This window comes from Perca fluviatilis, chromosome 16 (genome assembly GCF_010015445.1).
Source record: "Perca fluviatilis chromosome 16, GENO_Pfluv_1.0, whole genome shotgun sequence".
NCBI lineage: Eukaryota > Metazoa > Chordata > Actinopteri > Perciformes > Percidae > Perca > Perca fluviatilis.
Window position 1 is genome coordinate 15,803,389 of NC_053127.1, and position 19,672 is coordinate 15,823,060.

Consider the following 19,672-nt stretch of genomic DNA (forward strand, 5'->3'; position numbering starts at 1 on the left):
ATTGAAGGACAGTGTATAGATTGGTGTGTGTTGAGGGGGTTGTAGTGCTGCAGAGGTGACGGCTGAAGGTGAGTGTACTGCCAGTGACAGGATGACAGACTTTATAGGACCTATTGAGAACCTTTAGAGGACTAGGTGGACATGACCTGTGTGTGTGTGTGTGTGTGTGTGTGTGTGTGTGTGTGTGTGTGTGTGTGTGTGTGTGTGTGTGTGTGTGTGTGTGTGTGTGTGTGTGTGTGTGTGTGTGTGTGTGTGTGTGTGTGTGTGTGTGTGTGTGTGTGTGTGTGTGTGTGTGTGTGCTACGCCTGTATCAGGGTGATCTTTGTTATGAATCCTCTGTTCATTTTCAGGCTAAATTCTTTGTCCTTTTTGTGATCCTTTTATGGTGAGAAAGCTGTTGATCATCTGTTTTTACTGGAAGGTGATCCAGTAGTCATACCTCTGGCACCCACAAATGAATATGCTTTGCCCTTGAATATGTATGAGATTTGCATGCAGAGATCTTTTTACACGACTGTGTTCATCTGAGGGGTGGCTACAAGGAATTTCTTTAGGCGAGAAGTTTTAAAGTGTGATGCTATCATTGTTATGACAAAGTATTTGCACGTTTGTCTTTGTGTGCGTTCCACAAGTATTTGCGAGTTTTGGTGATAGTTTTTGACCCAGTTTCCACTGATCTTGATGTCAGATAAGCTAATTGTACCTCTTGTGTGTTTGTGTTTGACCAAGACCGGGAGTAATGACCATGCAGGCTCTGTCAGAAGAAGACCGCAGGCTGTGGATGGAGGCCATGGATGGGAGAGAACCGGTAGGTTACCAAGGTTACCAGTTAGAACATGTCAGCTAAGCAAAATAAGAGCTCAAATAATTTTTTGAGCATTGGCCGGACTTTAGCAGCCCTCCCTCTGTACATACCGGCAGAGCATACATGCATTACCGTTGCGTTACCTGCCAACACAAAGATAAATCTGAGGGGACAACAGATGATTAATGAGATAGTAAAGGAGACACAAACACAACACGTTTCTCTAATCTTCTAATAATCTTTTAATAGAAATGCTGGGTAATTTAGATACTTCAGACCTTAAACAATGAAACAATCAGTCTATGGTGCTGTTGCTTACAGCTCTTCACATACAGTATGCAACCTGTGATAGGGCTTCATTTAATAATTTATAATTTAATAATTTATACTCTTTATTGATCCCCAATGGGGTAATTACAATTAACACTTTATTACACACTACACACAGGCCTGAAATACTCACAAGCAAGAAAGTTTTGGGAACCACTGGCATTATCCCATAGACAATGTTGGTGTTCATGTTCCTAATAGAAAAGTTGACTGACAGGCAGTTTCACCAACTCTTGGTTAATGCCTTCTTATTATACCGCTTTGTTTGCCCTAAGGCTGGAAGTGTGCGTTAGTGCTTCGTTTCACACTCTTTATTTAGTTACGTTCATGTCCCAACACCTCCCTAATGCTCGTGTCTGCATTCAAACGTGCAAAGGTAATCACCATCAACAACGCCACTGCAAGATTCAACAAGCACTTGCTGAGCACAGGCAATCTGTAATAAAACAAGACAAGGTTGATGTTTCACTTAAGCACATCCTACCTTTGTAGTTGTTGAGACCTCTTCTTTGTCTGTTACTGTACCTTCACCTTGATAGTCAATACAAACTCGCCACTAAACCACAGCTACAAGGTGCACACCATGTCCAATTCATCCTGATCAAGCCCAGACAAATGGGGTGGATTCGAGCGTCAACACACACAGTCATATATACAGTAGCTCAGGCATAAAGATGTACACACCATTACCATGGGAACAGAAGTTATGCAGATTGTTGAAAAGCCAAAAATAAATGTGACATTTGTATATGTTCCTCAATATCCTGATGTATCCCAGATTTTATGTTCAGGTTTTCTCTATTAAGGGAAATAAGCAGCATTTGCTAAAAAACATTCAAAGCATAATAGGCACATAACTAGGCACATAATAAGGCACATGTAGAAAAAATAGCACAACAGCATGTGCTTTTCTTTTTTGTGTAAAATGTTGACTACAGATGTGATGTTCAAATATATCATGGCCCCAATAGGCTTAGCTGTAAATCATTTTCTGTGTGTGTGTGTGTGTGTGTGTGTGTGTGTGTGTGTGTGTGTGTGTGTGTGTGTGTGTGTGTGTGTGTGTGTGTGTGTGTGTGTGTGTGTGTGTGTGTGTGTGTGTGTGTGTGTGTGTGTGTGTGTGTTTATTTGCAGGTATACAATCTGAACAGAGACAACCAGGCTGAGGGCAGTAAGTAGCTTTAATTGGTATCAATAAACTGTTTATTCAAGGGTTCAGTGTTATTTAGCATTATCATCTGACTGTATGTATTGGTAGGGTTAGGGTTAGCTTAAATAACATGGATACTGCATTTATATATGAATATTAAAAATGCTCTGTATGTTTTGTTTTTTCAAATATATTCATATTTCATAAATCAAACGCACTTCTTCTGACTCTGTAATCATCCTGTTTGTCTCCCTCTCCATCAGTGGCCCAGCTGGATGTGATTGGTTTCAATGTGATGAAAAAATTCATTTATGCAGTGGAGACTCGAGGTACAATGTTAACTCAGATTCTTGTCTGTGGATTTCCTGCTTCTTTAGTATGATGCACTCAGATGTGTACTTTTCATGTCCCACCACAGTGGTATACAGTCTAGTGGATTGATAATCTTTTTGTTTTGGATTGTTGGTCATACAACACAAGTTATTTGAAGAGGTCATCTTGAGCTTTCGAATACTTTAACAGCTATTTATTATTCACTATATTCTGACATTTTGTAGACCAAAAGATCATTCAAGAAGTCACTAATTTTAGCCCTAAATTAATACTACAAATCAGAAATTGTGAAACCCTTTGTAATGTAGACAGGATCTGTGAGCGGCGAAAGCTTTTACACTATAATTCTCTCTTATAAAAATGTATCTATGTATGTGTGTTGGAGCACCTTGTAATAGTGTGTTTGATGTATAACCAAACATATAAAATATAACACATTTTTATCCTTGATACTTTGAAAGTATATGAGTATGTAGTTGAAATGAATACCAACCATGAGTTATGTGGAGAGAAATACAGTATATTGACATGGATATATTAGCAAATTAATCATGACTTTAATGACCTCATTAGGTGAATATTAGGACATTGATAACACCACATTACATACAATATACAAAAAAAAAAACGTTACCATACGTTTATGCAGTATGTGTACATATATACTATGTATTTAGGTGCACAGCTATGCAGCGAGCTAAAATCAGTAAAGCTTTTACTGGAAGCTAATGTGAAACTGTATAAAACTGTATTGGACAACAAATTCAATGACAGTAAAACAAAGTATCACCGGTGAAAGATCAACATTTAGTTCTATCTCCAGAGACTTCTTGGTAAGGTGTGTGCATGGTAGAAATATAATTATGTACAATAACCTCAGCATCGTGCAGCACAGAAGCTGTTAGAGGTTGTTTTTCAGAGCTTCCATACAAGTTAATGAGTGGGATTTAAACCGTCTCCTCTGAGTATGTTGTATTCTGATGCACCTGGAAGTATTTCTCTACAGACTTCCTTCTGAAATGTCACAGTAAAAAGGTCCACATGTGCAATATCACTCCCTTTCCTGTCATAGACTGCATTCAAAGCATCTATCACGGAACATTCTTTGGCTTTTCATCGCTCTGCAGACGCATTTACATTTTGATGGTATAGAACGCCATTGTGTTTCTGAGATGCCAGGATTATTCTTTACATGGGGGACATGTATGAACATAAAAATGGAACAAAGAAAATGGTTGTTGATAAATGTTGATAAATCAAATGTCAAGGCAAATGTACATGTACTTAGATGTTAAAATCTACTTTTATTATACTGAAATGGTTTGTCATTTCAGTAATCCTTGCTCACTGTCCTGCTCTTGGTTCTCATGAAATGTATGCTGAGTAATAGTCTTCCTACACCTTTTTAGATTCAGCAGTTTGATTTGATATCTGTGATGTCATATTAATTGAACAGCAGTCTTTGAGTGGTGCCAGGTTTAAAAAACCTTCTATGTAAGCATGGAGACGTGGCATCTTATTACCATTAATGCCTTCTTCCTGATGTTAAACCAGAAAACTGCCTGTATTTTTTTTTTTACCAACACCATCTAGTTTAGGATTGATTGTCAGTGGATAAATTAGCATTTGCTTGGTGAAATTCTCTTGCTAATGTACTTTACCTTTTATCTTCAGTAATTTTTAAATGCAGCAAGTGTAATGCTGCAGGAAGCACTTAAATTAAGAACGGGGTAACCTCTCTTCTGCAGGTATCGATGATCAGGGCTTGTACAGAATCGTTGGCGTCAACTCCAGAGTACAAAAACTACTAGGCCTCGCTATGGGTAAACACACACTCACACAAATTTAGTCAACCTGAAAATAAAATATATTTTCTCTTCTGTAATATATATTTTTTTCTTTCTATCTTCATTTTTGTCCATTAGATCCTAAGACATGTGCTGATGTGGAGCTGGAGAACTCAGAGTGGGAGATCAAGACTATCACGAGTGCTATCAAGCACTATCTCAGGTTTGTGTAAAAGCTTACAGAAATGCATTTACATTATAAAACATAAAACAATCTATAGATGTAGATAATACAAAAGTAAACCTCAAGTATTACTTATGACCCACTACAAGTGTGTGGTAGTATCTGTATCTTCAGGGGTGTAGCATAAACTTCTGGGCCCTGTAAAAAGGCATTCTCTATGGGCCCCTCCCCATATCCACAATTATTCATTCTAGCATCTTTTTGGGCCCTCCTTACAAGAGAGCCCTGGGTACTCAGTCCCCTTTTCACCCCCACTCTGACACCCCTGTGTATCTTCAGTGACCCTGTACTCTGCCTGCATTTTGTCTTCCCTTTTTATTTTGATCAGTCGGGACGTTTTGGGCTGTTAACAAAGAGCCTTTGGGCCCCACGTGGGTGTGTAACCCCCAGGCAATAACAGCCAGTAGGTTGTGCAGCCCCTTCTCATTTCCAACTGCTGCTTTGCCGGCATCGACACACACGTTTAACTGACACAGACACACATAGAAACAGACAGGATGAAACTCTGCATTCACTCATATTCCAGCAATGTGGCACCTTCCCACAGAGGTGTGTGTTTGTGTGTTTGTGTGTTTGTGTGTGTGTGTGTGTGTGTGTGTGTGTGTGTGTGTGTGTGTGTGTGTGTGTGTGTGTGTGTGTGTGTGTATTCCTCTGATTCACTGCTTTTTTCAGTGCTCCCTATCTTTATTCATTCTCTAGCTTGCTCGAACACTGCTGCACCAACTTTGAACTTCCTGTGTGTTAACAAACGGTTAGGCATACTCATTACATAATATGCCTTTAAGGGAAGTTTAGTGACATGCTTTTATATTATCGGCAAGAAGTCAAATATCTTTGACTGTATTATTGCATGTCTCATATAGCTTTCTCATTTACAGTTTGGTCAACATAAAGTCAGCAAAAAAGTCCCTAAGCCATCGTAGACTTTAGTAAATCAAGCAAAACAAATATCACATTTTTTCACAGCCCGAATATGAAAACTCTCTTTAATGGTAACAGGATTGCTAGCAGGACTTTTTACATGTTTACACATGTAAAAAGTGTACACATGTACAGTTACTCTTCCATTGTATGGTGGAACGGAGGCACTTAGCTCAAATGCAAATTGCTGCTTTCTGTCTCTTGTATAAAACATCTTAGGCCTGGATCCACCTCAATAAATTGCTAATCTTCCAGTTTTTTAAAGCCAGTATTTGCTTGTTAAGCCTACTTTTCTTTTAGAAACTTTATTTTCCCATAGAGGGATTATTCGTAGCACCAACTGTTTTTTCCCTCTACTGTGGAAGCTGGCATGGTGGAGATGAAAGACGAGAAGGAGAACATAGTTAGATGAGTGCTCATCCACAACTGTCCATATTCATTGATTTTCGCAAAGCTCCATTTTCCAAGCTGATATTCTCCACCTGACGTCTCCGTCTCCTGTGTTTCCAGAGTGCTGCCCGGACCTCTCATGACGTACCAGTACCAGAGGAGCTTCATCAAAGCAGCCAGTGAGTTTTTTTCCTTTTTATGTGTTATGTCTTATTTGCCTATCAAATGTGAGTTGAGTCAGCAGAATACTGTATAAAACGGACTCTCTTGCAGTTTGAGGTTGTTTGATTCCCACTGTTAACCAAATAAAAACACTGCAAACAGCTATTCTAAGACCACCTTGGATTAAAAAAAAAAAAAACTATACTGTAGTGAATAACGGACCATACGGTTTACATGGAGTGGTTACAACAAACTGCTAAGGAGGAGAATCCTTAAGTCCTTTGGTGTGTTGAGTCATATCATGTCGATACAGTATGTGCAGTTTATTAATGGATTAAAGATGGGTTAGAGGTTTTTTAATTTTTGTAATACTTGAGACAGTGATTCGTTGTCCTATTCATTCCTCTCAAAATACATGTCTCTTTAAAGCAATTTCTTAAACATTCCTCCTTGGTTTAATTCTGAGAATATCAAACATATCATATGAATCATCTTGTGACTGATGCCATGGTTTTCTATTAAACCAGTTATAAATAGATGGTTCACCTACTGGGATAATAGGGCACCCACTGTGCCACCATGCCCCCTCTGTCTGTCCTGTCTGCTCTGGTAGCTTTATGTTGTGTTGGGTACACAGTATGTTACTGACCTTCTGTGTGAAGTGTTTGTACACAATATGTATATGCAAATTTAATTCAAATTCCCTAATGAAGGGGAAAAGCCTCTTCAGCTGATTTACCTAATGAAAGTGTCTTGAGCTTTGGTGGGTCAAACAGCCACTGCAAAATCTCTTTTCACCAGCACCTGATGGGTGTGGTGTATTGAGTCAGGATACATAACTTCATTTTCAAAAAACACTCTGCTGTCTTAAAGACAAATTGCCTAAACTCTCCCAACAGTCACTGCAATCATTTCAGTGTATTTTATTCTTGTCATGTGGCTCATAGGCTACAAAAAAACTTTACAAGCACTTATTGATTTAGACCACTAAAAAAGAGACTTTGCATGATGACTCTTGACAGCAGAATGTAATAGTTTCTATTCCAAGTTTTGTCTGGCCTTGTTTGATGTAGTTTATTTGGGCCTGATTAGCCTGGTTTCGTATGGTCTGGTCCATTTTCGTGTAGCTATTGTATCTGACTTGAAAATTGGTCTTATTCTAACGAGCCCAGGTGCAGTTAAGTCTAGTCCGGTCCAGTCTGGTCTGCTTTGTTACAGGATGTGTCAGTGACTTTGTTTGCTTTGTTTGTCGGTAGCTAAGCCTCTAGAAAGCCGAGATGACAGGGGAAGGAACGCCAGGAAATGACTATGTCTCTGGCAACACTACCAGGAAATGGCTCCATATTGAGGTCAACTGGAGAGAAAACTGGGTTAAAGTGTGTATTGGGAGAAAGCGTGGCAGTTAAGAATGCCAAGGTAGCTGGTTTGATACTAACTTGGACCACCAATCCTATAATGCATTCATGGTTTTGTAATAATCATAAACTATGTCACATGCTTGCCAACTATTTATACAAGTTTACAGATTTATAGTCTTTCGTTATGTTTAACTTCTTCCCTCTTCTTTTCCTCTACCATTCATTGGCTTCTGTTTACGTGGGTGTTTGAATATGCATGTCATAAATTTGGGGGTGAATGCATATGTGCAGAATGCATGTCTGCTTGTGTGAGTATGCTTTTGTATTTTTTCCAAGGTGGAATTTTGCAGAAGCAGCGGGGTGTTTTGAGGACAGCGTCCTTGGTTGAGCTCCCTCTTTCAGCTCTTCCCTTTCTCCTCTCTTTCACGCATCCTCTCCAGCTCCTCCCACCACCCTGTTCACCAACCTTATCTTCCCCCTCCTCCTCCTCCTCCTCCTCCTCCTCCTCCTCCTCCTCCTCCGGTTTCGTCTCGGCTTACTCTCTCCCATCCCATGCTAATCTGGTTTAAACGGAGAGCTTAGTGTTTTCAGGTTTGTTGGGTCAAACAACCGCTGCAAAACTTTCCCCTTTTTTCTTCTTCTTTACCAGCACCCGATGGGTATGGTGTATATTGAGTCAGGGTAAATAATTTTGTTTTCAAAAAAGACTCTGCTGTCTTGAAGACAGATTGCCTAAACTCTCCAACAGTCACTGCAATCATATCAGTGTATTTGATTTTTCTCATGTGGTTCCTAGGTTACAAAATTGAGTTTTTGCAGCACTAACTGATTTAGACCATGAAATAGAGACTTTGAGAGAAAGACGAGGAGTATGGAGAGTAGTGCCACCTGGATTTCAGATACCTGCATAAGGCATGTACCAGCAAGAAAACACACAGTAATTAATCTCCAATCATTAGGTTTTGCTTGAAGTATCTCATTCTCATTAATTCATCAATTTTCTCCTTATATTTCACCTTTATTCCCTCTATTTTCTTACTCTGTCTCCTATCTGACATTTTCACTTGTATGAATTGCCTGAATTCCTTCCACTTGCTTTTCATTTGGCTTTATTTGTCACTGCTGTGAGGTGAAGTTTTTTGTAAAGATACTAAAAAGCTGGACCAAACATTATTCATGTTTAGCTTCATAAAGTCCATAAAAGAAATAGATGAAAGGATGAGAGATGATACAGGGGTGGAAGATGATCACCATGAGTTTGATATGAAGCCAATGTAAAGTTTGACATTGAGAGTCTTACCTGCATAGCCCATATTTCACAGGCTTCAAAATATCCTATCCCTCTTTTCAAGCAGCCAAGCTGACAAAAAAAACAGTACCATGGATCAAAACCAGTCAGTCTCCTCGTTAAACGAGTAACGAGATGGATCAGGAGTTTTCCTATTTTACCCTCTGTTATCAAAACATAGGTTTTTTGTTTTCCATCCATCCATCCACCCATTCATTTTCTGCTGCTTATCTTTATTATCTTTATCTTTGCTTCCTGGCTTTAGCTCTATATTCAATACACAAAAATGATATTGATATTGATCATGTCATCTAATTCTCTGCAATAAAGCAGATAAGCATATTTCCCAAAATGTTGAATGAATCGCAGAATTTCTGAATGAATGTGTTTAATATAATTAATGACAAAGTATCTGTTTGTGTTTGACCGACATGTCGGATCTACATACTGATCTTTGTCCATCACATCAAACTGTGACGAAAGATAAAATTCATGTAAATTAAAATTGACCTCATTGGTTAATCATATTTAATTTACCTGTTTATCTCTCTTCTGGTATTTGATAGGCTTTAGTGGGAGTTAATTCCAGAGCCTGGTGTGATTGGAACATTATGTCAGGGATTAAAAACCAGTTGAATTCTGCTCTAAATTCACTCCTAGATGGAATGAAAACATCTTCAAAATTGGTAAACTTGTTTTTCTGAAAAAGTGATACATACATTGCTGTGCATGCATGTACCATATTAGGTTTGAAGGAAGAGACGACTGTGTGCTTTAGCATAATGTGTGTAGTGGTGGACACCAGAGAATGCATAATAGGGAATGATGAGCGTTGCTGTTTTAATGTGTATGCATCCGTTTGGAGGCATATATGGGTGCCGTGGACTTGTAGATGCATGTGGATGTTATAGGTATTTAAGTTCTCGCAATCGACTGGCTCCGCAGCCATGATTTATTATTGTCATCCATCAACAACCGGTTCCTCTGCCTGCCTGCATGTGTGTCTGCCCTGCATATCTATCTGTTAATCACCAGGACACAGAGCAGTCCCACTTTGCAACGGAGTTGAACACTCCGTGACTAAAACTACCTTTTCATTTGTCTCTGACTCCCATCACTCCACACTTTTTTGTCTTATTCTGTGTCTCCCTCTCTTGTAAAAAAATAAATGATCTTTCAGTCTATATTATGAGTGTTATAAATTACTTTATAATTCTAATCACATAAACCCTTATTCAAACCTTAAGCATAAGTGTGGTGTTATATTTTTCTTATTGTCAACCTATCAAATGAAAAGACTAAAACAAGTCCGTCCCTAGCCTTGTGTAGTCAGACCTATCTCCACTGTGCTGCACCCAATATCATTCTGGTATAGAGGGGGAAAAAACGATCTGGCTTGCTTGTATTTCTTTAAACCAATCACAATCATCTTGGGCAGCGCTACTGTAAGCCCAGGATGCAGCGACTGTGCCCTTGCAAAATAGATGGCGGAGATAGCCAAAGGGGAGGAGAATTTTGTCTGAAATAAGCATCCAATAGCAGGCTGATACCAACAGTCTACATCCGGTGAGTCAGACTAGTCCATCCCTGAATACTTTCCATCATCCATACCCTGTCTTTGGCACCCAGCCCCAAGCCCATTGGCTGCTACTGAAGACATAAGATCCAGTACTTTACGGTACTCTGGTTATTTTTGTTCTTTTTTTTTTTAAAAGAAAAGAACATTATTAAGGCAAGGCAAGGCAATTTTATTTGTATAGCACAAAGTGCTTTACACAAGACATAAAGACACAGTTAAAAATATCATACAAATTGGTACCAGATGAAGAAACCGTTATAAAAAATGAATGAATAAAAAATTCAATTTAAAATTTTTAAATTTAAATACAAAAATTTATTAAGAAAAAGCAGCGTTAAAAAGAAAGGTCTTCAGCCTTGATTTAAAAGAGCTGAGATTAGGTGCCGACCTACAGTTTAGCGGTAGTTTGTTCCAGATGTAGGGACCATAGAAGCTGAACGCAGCTTCCCCCTTTTTTGTTCTGACTCTGGGTATGGCAAGCAGACCCGTCCCTGATGATCTCAAGGATCTCAACGGCTCATAGTGTAGTAGCAGATTCAAAAGGTAAATTGGTCCTAAACCGTTTAGTGACTTATAAACTAACATGAGTATTTTGAAATCTATTCTTTGATGCACAGGAAGCCAGTGTAAGGACTTCAGAACTGGAGTGATGTGATCTATTTTTTTGGTATTGGTAAGGACTCGTGCAGCAGCGTTCTGAATCAGCTGCAGCTGTTTAATAGACTTTTTATGAATACCTGTAAAAACACCGTTGCAGTAGTCAAGTCTGCTGAAAATAAAAGCATGGATAAGTTTTTCCAAATCCTGTTGGCACATAAGTCCTTTTACCCTTGCTATATTTTTAAGATGATAATAGGCAGATTTAGTTACTGACCTAATGTGGCTGTTAAAATTCAGGTCAGAGTCCATAATTATGCCATGATTTCTTGTTTTGTCTGTTGTTTTTAACATTGTTGTTTGAAGATGAGCATTGACTTTTAATCGTTAATTTTTTGGTCCAAAAATGATCACCTCCGTTTTATCTTCATTTAATTTTAGGAAATTCTCGCACATCCATTCGTTGATTTGTTCAATGCACCTGGCCAGGTGTTGTATTGGACTGTAGTCTCCGGGTGACAAGGTTATATAAATCTGTGTGTCGTCCGCATAGCTGTGATAGTTTATGTTGTTGTTTTCCATGATTTTAGCTAGGGGCAGCGTGTATATATTAAACAGTAGAGGCCCCAGGATGGAGCCTTGGGGAACTCCACATGTCAAACTTGTGCGCTCAGATGCATAGTTACCTATTGACACATAGTAATATCTATTCTTTAAATAGGATTCAAACCACTGTAGTACTGTTCCAGAAAGGCCTACCCAGTTTTCCAGTCTGTTTAATAATATGTCGTATTAACATTGTGTTTTTTTTTTCCTCATAACCCTTGTTTGTACCATGTAGTTAACTCTGTGTGGGTTCTAGGCTGCTAGCATGCATACCATACATGAAGCATAGCGTAGGTTCTCGCAGGTCACGGAGTCAAGCTCGGCTATTATCTCAGCTGACCATTCCTAAGCAAGCATCTCTGCTAGCGCTTGCAATCCACCTCCACCCCAGCTCCTTCTTTTAAATTGATGTTGTCTGTCATTGATTCTGCTCTGTTCTGTACCCTATGGGGATTGCTCTCCCGGCTTAAGGCTTTGGAAGGGCAGGGAGGTGTGCTCTCCCTGCCTCATGCTTTCCACGTATGCACGTGGAAGAGTGGGGAGGCCCCAGAACAGAGCCATACCACTAAATTGCAGATGAATGAATCTATTTTGACAAAGTGGTCCTGACTGAACTGAGGTGGATGGGTCAACGAGAGATGAACTACGAGCTAGGCATTCGAAAACTGTGCACTTCTCCGCCAGTATGTGATGCACTTTCGCTAGCCATTTGCCCTAACATGCAAAACACGTGTTGCACTTGTGACAACGAGCATTGTCCGCATTGACCCTTGTGAAGTGTAACCAGACTTGAGAGCAAATTCTCTCCACCATTGCCAGTAAGAGCTGTGTGTGTCTGTCTGGGGTCCGTTTATTAAGAGGTTTCAGTACCTATCCCTACAGACAATACTTAGTTAATAAGATCAATTCATTGTTGGTTTTGGTGATTTCATGTTATTTATTGACAATAGGAAAAATCAAGAATATTGCCAGCCTAGTCCTTCACACCTTGAGTGATGACATTAATATGCTATAGTTATGAAGACCTTTGCATAATTGATCCACTGAATCTGAGTGATATTTACCTCGTAAAAAAACTGATATTTAACTTGAAGACCTTGTATGCGATTCTTTTTATTTCTTAACTCATGCTTACAAAGTTTGACTTTTTGTTTTTTTTTAAAACAATTTTTTTATATTTTTTTTTTTTTTTTTTCCTCTTTTTTTACTTTTTTTTTTTTTTAAAAAAATCTTCCCCATTTCAGAAAAAAAGACACTTTAGTTTACCCGTTCAGTGTTTCTGCTCCTTACATGTACTGTATGGGTCAATGAAAAAGTAATCGAATGTGACACTCTGAAGTCTTTTGTCTTCAACAGTCTCTCCCTCTGTCTTTATATCTGTCTTTGTCCAGAATTGGACAACCAAGAGGCCAGAGTGACAGAGATCCATGCCCTGGTGCACCGGCTGCCTGAGAAGAACAGACAGATGCTGGAGCTGCTTATAAAACACCTGGCAACGTAGGTGGAGATGTCACACACATGGACAACTGTAGTCATTCATTATGCTGTATCAAACCTTGTGCAGTTAAAAAACAGCACAGTATTTACATTTAGCAGGTTCTATGTAATGCATAGGGAACTCTCTCCTCTCCTTTTCTCTCATGCCCTCTCCTCTTTCTCCATCCATATTGCTGTTATGCTCCTCATCTTTATTGTTGTTGTTGTCCATCATTGGGGAGGATTAGGGCTCTGTATAATCTCTTGACTGCATGCATTAAGGCAGTGTGTTCTGAAAAATAGAAACCCATCCAGGCCAAATCTACTTTGAAGGGAAAGAAGGGTTAATGGTTAGGTGAAGGTCTTTCTGTGGATGCCAGGAAGTGTAGAAGCTACTATGGCCGCAGCCCAATAAGAATTGGGTGATTTGCAGGTTTACAAGGTTTTAACAGGTCTCCATGTTTAGGGTAAAACTGGGCCATACATTTTGTTTACTTATAACTTTTGTTTTAATGGGATTTAAATGACTATATTTCATTCAAGCAGGTATAGATATAGATATACTTTAACCTGTAAGTCACCATATCAGTGCTTACTGGTAGATAATAATATGCTACTCACCCCTGATTAGAACTCAATGTTTTTCTCAAGGACATTTCAGCAGCGCAACTGCTGATGATTAAGTTCAACAAATTAGTCACAAGACTCATGCAAAGATCTCATATTTCTGTATAAAGGCCACTGACAATTGCCTCTTTTTCTCCCAGGACTTCAAATCCCACCTTTGCCTCTACATTTTGGATTGTTTTATACTCTACATAAGCAACAATATACTGTATAGACAAGAACATTTGTGAATCAAACAGGTTGTCTGTCTGTAGATTACATAACCACAAGCTGCTGCAGCCCATAAGCTAAAAAACAGGGCATGGCACAGTTGGCTTATGTGCAATTATTCCTCTAATGCAGCTGACTGGCATTGTGTTTTTATTCAAAACCCCCATCTAAGCCCTCTTGCTTTGTGGGGCTTTTCTTCAACAGCAGCAGCATGATATAATGTGCGATAAATGGGACATCAGCCAACATGTAGGCAAGCGTGAAATCGGGTAATCTGAAGACATGCACATTTTTACCTGGGCTTAGTGCATTACACCAACCGGCGGTCATCTATGTCATCATCACTGGCCTATGGGTTGAATGGCTGGATCACAATAAACACACCTTAGGTCTCTGTCTACTAAACTGAACCAACAACAGTAAATCCTACCTGGGTTAGAATGTTCGGTTTGTGTTGAAACTGTATTGCTTTATACAGAGAGGTGTTCTGTTATTTAGCATGTACTCGTTGATATGAATGGGACACACTAACTCTCTGTCTACCCCCCCTTAACAGTGTGGCTAATCACCACCAGCAGAACCTGATGACCATCGCCAATCTCGGTGTTGTCTTCGGTCCAACTCTGCTCCGCCCACAGGAGGAGACAGTGGCAGCCATCATGGACATCAAGTTCCAGAACATTGTAGTAGAGATCCTCATAGAGCACCATGAGAAGGTAAGCGGGAATATGAGTGTGTAGGCTACGTTATACAAATGAGTAGCATAAGCAACAGAGTTTGGTGATGTGGTTGAGGATTAAATTAATCACTTGGCTTTATCAAGGGGATTAGTTTATGCATTTAAACAACAATGAATGCACCTAACTATTTATATCTGAAATAGCACATGCTACAAACACAGAGGATCAGCCAGTGAAGGAAACAAACGATCAGACACACACACAAACCTTTGTAGGTTTTATGTGATCTTGCTTATGACGTTTTATTGCGCTTTTCGGCAACCAAAACAACAAATCCAGTGTGTTGAAATGGGTTCTCCAGCACTCCAATCAGTTTTTTTTCTCAATTTTCCTTCTTGAGTGGAGTTTAGGGTGTGGGGCTGGCTAAAAAGTCGAAAAAAAGGCAATGACAGATGAATGGATGGTAAAATGATTACATTTGACTTAGGCTGAAATAACAGACTTACACAGAGCAGCATTACTAGAAAAAAACATAGTGATACATAATTGACAAAGAGCAAAACAACTTGAAACAGTGCAGTATATTTTTATCATAACATGGGATGTTCTGCATCTTGCATAATTGTGCTTCAGGGATTAGAAATAAATGTCACCAATGTTACTGCATATGTCATTATTCCCACTTAAAAGAAGTTGTATACACAGCCGCAAGCAGCTTTGTCGTTATGTTAAACAGAGTCTAAGCTGCAAAGGTTGAAATTTTGTGGTATGAATCCAGGAATTAATTAATTGAGATATATATATATATATATAAGCTCACGTTAGACCAACTCTCATTTCAACAGAGAGCATGATGGTAAGAATTAACTAGGTATAAAGTGAGTCAACTTTGTATTGTGTCTTGTTGATTGTTTTACTGTTTTTGTATCAAATCACCATCCATCCGTCGTCATTCGCTTATCCGGGGTCAGGTCTGTGGGGCAGCAGCTCCAGCAGGGGACCCCAAACTTCCCTTTCAGGAGCTACATTAGCCAGCTCTGACTGAGTGATCCCGAGGAGTTCCCAGGCCAGGGTGGAGATATAATGTCTCCACCTAGTCCTGGGTCTTCCCTGTGGCCTCTTCCCAGCTCGTTGTGCCTTATAAGATGCCTAAACCACCTCAACTGGCTCCTTTCGATGCAAAGGAGCAGCGGCTCTACTCAGAGTTGACTGAACTTCTCACCCTATCTCTACCCTCTCAGCCTCTACACAGACTGTGTATCAAATCACAATCTTGCATATTGTTGCATTTTCTTTCTTACATTTAGGCACAACATTGTGATCACTGTTTCTATGCTGTACACATGTTGTTTAATGGAGTAAAATGTATATATTGTTTCTTTGGTTATACTCACACACACAACAGACTGTCTGTCTTGTTTGTGCAGATATTCAGGGACGTGCCGATTTCTGTAGGTGGTCCGACCAACATGCAGCTCAACCTGTCCAGGAGGACAAGCACCGAGAGCAAAGCCCCGTCCTGCAGCGAGAGGCCGCTCACACTCTTCCACACACCAACACATTCCCAGAAAGGTGAGCTGAACCACCTAAAAAAGAATCAAATGTATTGATTGTTTTCCTTCCCTTATTTATTTTTTTTTTCTTTTCATTTGCTCACACCTGCTATGTTTTGCTGTATGGTAAGGCGCTTAGCGAGAAAAAGACCTATAACCACCACTTTTTGTTTAAAAATCTTTAACAATAAGCTATCAGTGGTCAGTATTGCAGACTGCAGAGAGGGTTAGAGGGACTAAGCTTCCTTCCATGGACACCATATACACACAGTGATGCCGGAAAAGAGGATAGAGCATCATTACACTCACTCCACCCAGCTCACTCTCTGCTCAGACACAAACACTGCACATACAGACTCTGACACAGCAGAGCAGACACTATCACTACACATAAAACACAGTTCTATCTATTTATTATTCTTTATCTAACAGTTTTCTCCCTGCCACAGTCAGACTGATGGCAAAAACAAAATAAAACACTGAACAATTCACTGTGATTAAATGTGCAATAATAGAAAGTGTTTGCATTCTTTTGTATAATAACTAAGTTTTTTGTCTTATTTTATTTAAATTTATTTAGCTTGTATTTTTTTTATTTTAGTCGTGTGCTTTTCTTTGCCCTTAACTCAAAGAGCCTGCATAAGAATTCCTATTTGCCTGGACGTTTTGTGTATGCACAAATGACAAATAAAAATCTTGAATATTTAATCTATTGCTTTGAGTCAGTTAGCTAATAATCAGAGAGAGTGGTCAACAGACATATGGTCTTACAACAGGAAAAGGCATGTCAGTATAAAAGCCCACCAAGAGCCTGGGTCTGTCCGAGGTTTCTGCGTAAAAGAGAGTTTTTCCTCGCCACTGTTGCACTAAATGCTTGCTCTTGGGGGAATTATTGGAATTGCTGTGTCTTTGTAAATTATAGAGTGTGGTCTAGACCTACTCTATCTGTAAAGTGTCTTGAGATAACTTTTGTTATGATTTGATACTATAAATAAAATTGAATTTAATTTAATTGAAAAGTGGCTTTTTTTGCCTGAAAAATCCAAAGAGCCTGTAAATATTTCACTATTCTGGTAGGTGAAAAGAAGAACAGTGTTGTCAACACCACGGTCGCTGAGCTGCAGCAGCCGGTTTCTTCCTCTACCAACTGTAACAGCAGCAGCAGTAGCAGCAGCGGCGGCAGCCAAGGTCGAACCCCGAGACACAGCCTGACCAGCAACGACGGAGAGCAGGACACCCGGCAGATCCGGCCCAGCTCACTGTAAGTGATTATGAATCTGGAGTTAACCTTCTGTTTAGTTCCTCAGAGATACTGTAAGCCATAATTTTTTTTGACCCATTTGTATATACAGAGACATACATGCAAACGTGAAATTTAAATACAATCAAAAGCACAACACATTGGTTCAAGAACGTACACACGCACTTTTTTTTCATGCTCACAGAAATTCATAGGAGTACATGAGCATATACACACGTTAGCCCACATAGGTGCATATGTGGCAGCTAAGAGCTTAGAGAAGCGGTCTTGTGACTGGCAGGTTGTCTGTTTAAATCCCAAAAGTGTCTGGAAAACATTTGCAGAAAGGAGTACACATCAGTCACATTCACATGCACACATACATGTATCATGTAGCAGGTACAAAATCAATTTGAATAAGTGAATCTTTAATACAATCCTGTACCTGGCATGTATTTCTTGGATTTATTTTACACAGTCTCGGTGTCTGGCCAGCAGTTTTATATTTACACGACTGAAACCAAAGACCAACTTAAACAAAAATATTTTCACAACAAGCATCTCCACCATATAAACACTGGACACACCCATGCTGAGGTTATTAACGGGGGTAAACACACGCCTGCATATGGAATTCACAGCGACATGAGGCTGAGCACGCACACACATACAGTACAGGCCGCCATTGTGGGATTGTCGGTCCCATCCCATCATGTTGTTTCTACAAGCCATTTTGGCGTTGACATACACTTTGTTAGATCAAGAGAAGATACACAATACCAATCATCTATCATCCAGCTTTTGTTTATGTACTTACCACTAGATGTGATTTGTGTGACACTGTTATGTATTGCTCTGTCTATTCAGTAATGGGATCCCCCTCTGGAAATTTGCTCTGACTGACGTGATCAAAAAAAGCAACATGTTTGAACAGCCACCACACTGGTAGCAATCAATTTAAGTCATTCACTTAGTGAAAGTAGACTTTTTTCTTTTTTTTTTTTACAGTGTTAGCAACTGTGAAAATCCAGCCTCATACCTTTTTTTTTATTGAATGAATTTTATACTTTCACTTTTAATATGTGAACACCATAGAATGTACATTGAGTACATAAAAAATGCGGTAAACAATTGCACTACAGTAGTCCTGATTCTCTTGTATATGGTATCGTTCCCTTGGGAAAACTTATTTTAGGCTTTATTGCGCTGTAGATCAGCCCTAATTTAAAAAAACAAAAACGCATAAACAAGTTATGCAGTACTGTATGTACAATATTATGGAGTACAATGACCTTAGTCCTTAAATAGTGGGATTTGGAAGCACTGAAAAACCATATTATCATAAATTTTGCTTGTGAACACTATAGACTGACAAGAACTCAAAATGAAGGACCACAGACCACACCTATCCATGTGCATGCATTTATGTTATTAACCCTGAAGTGATACCAGCTGAAATGAAAAATCTGCATTTAATGGCAGTTTTTTTGCTGTATTGCAGCTGCTGGAAATGTTCATATAAACCCCTTTACAAGCAGCTTCATTCTCTAAATGACACAAAAATGTCACATAAGTTGAAAAGTTATGGTCCTTTCAAAATGAGGTTTGTGGTATGCATTTAGTCTGAACTTGATGGAGAAAAAGGACACACTTTCAAAGCCAGGTAAAATTGTAATCCAGTTAAGTATTTTCTTTTTTTATAATAATTAGTTAGCAGTGACATGTACTGTATACGCATTTTTGGCATTTCTTGAACCAAGGCCAGGTGTTATGGAAAGATTGAAGAGATATGTCATCTACTTGTTGGTGATATCAGAAGGTAAGAAAGCCCAAGGACCTGAAAGAGATATTCAAGAGCATGGAGAGCAAATGAGCCACATTAAAGAGGCATTTAAAGACTGAAATGAACAACCTGTTGGTCATTACAGGGCATCTCATAATGCATGCTAAGTGTGAATAGACACACAGCAGAGGATTTTATTTCCGATTTAAAGATACAGTAGGGCTGTTGAGGGATTTTTCAGGGAAGTCAGTATGTATAGTAGAAATAAGCTACTCATTGCTACTCATTCTTTGCTGATACTTTAGGTAATGATGATAAAATGAGCATGAACGGTGTATATTTGCATCAAAATAACGGACAATATGTCAAACTAAAAATTTAGAACTGCTATTTTACCTTAGTACATTTATGGAGAAAAAATGCATAACATTTCAGCATTGTGATTAAAAACAAGTACTAGATTTCGGCCTCTCTATCTGATCTAAATTCACTCAGTCAGGAGGCGATGTAGAGCGGGATTATGGGATTATTTGTTATTCTCACACACAGAAACACT

The 19,672-nt window shown here is 39.1% G+C and overlaps 1 protein-coding gene across 2 annotated transcripts in view; it reads left to right on the plus strand.

Moving 5' to 3' along the window:
* LOC120543959 (rho GTPase-activating protein 26-like) overlaps nt 1-19,672 on the plus strand; it is a 92,495-nt gene that overhangs the window by 59,481 nt on the left and 13,342 nt on the right. For both annotated transcript variants that reach the window (XM_039777400.1, XM_039777399.1), the window contains exons 11-20: nt 730-808; nt 2,267-2,303; nt 2,546-2,611; nt 4,364-4,438; nt 4,541-4,625; nt 6,078-6,136; nt 12,939-13,044; nt 14,417-14,576; nt 15,968-16,112; nt 17,171-17,354. In XM_039777400.1, coding sequence (XP_039633334.1) covers nt 730-808; nt 2,267-2,303; nt 2,546-2,611; nt 4,364-4,438; nt 4,541-4,625; nt 6,078-6,136; nt 12,939-13,044; nt 14,417-14,576; nt 15,968-16,112; nt 17,171-17,354 — 996 coding nt within the window. The remainder of the gene's footprint in view (nt 1-729; nt 809-2,266; nt 2,304-2,545; nt 2,612-4,363; nt 4,439-4,540; nt 4,626-6,077; nt 6,137-12,938; nt 13,045-14,416; nt 14,577-15,967; nt 16,113-17,170; nt 17,355-19,672) is intronic.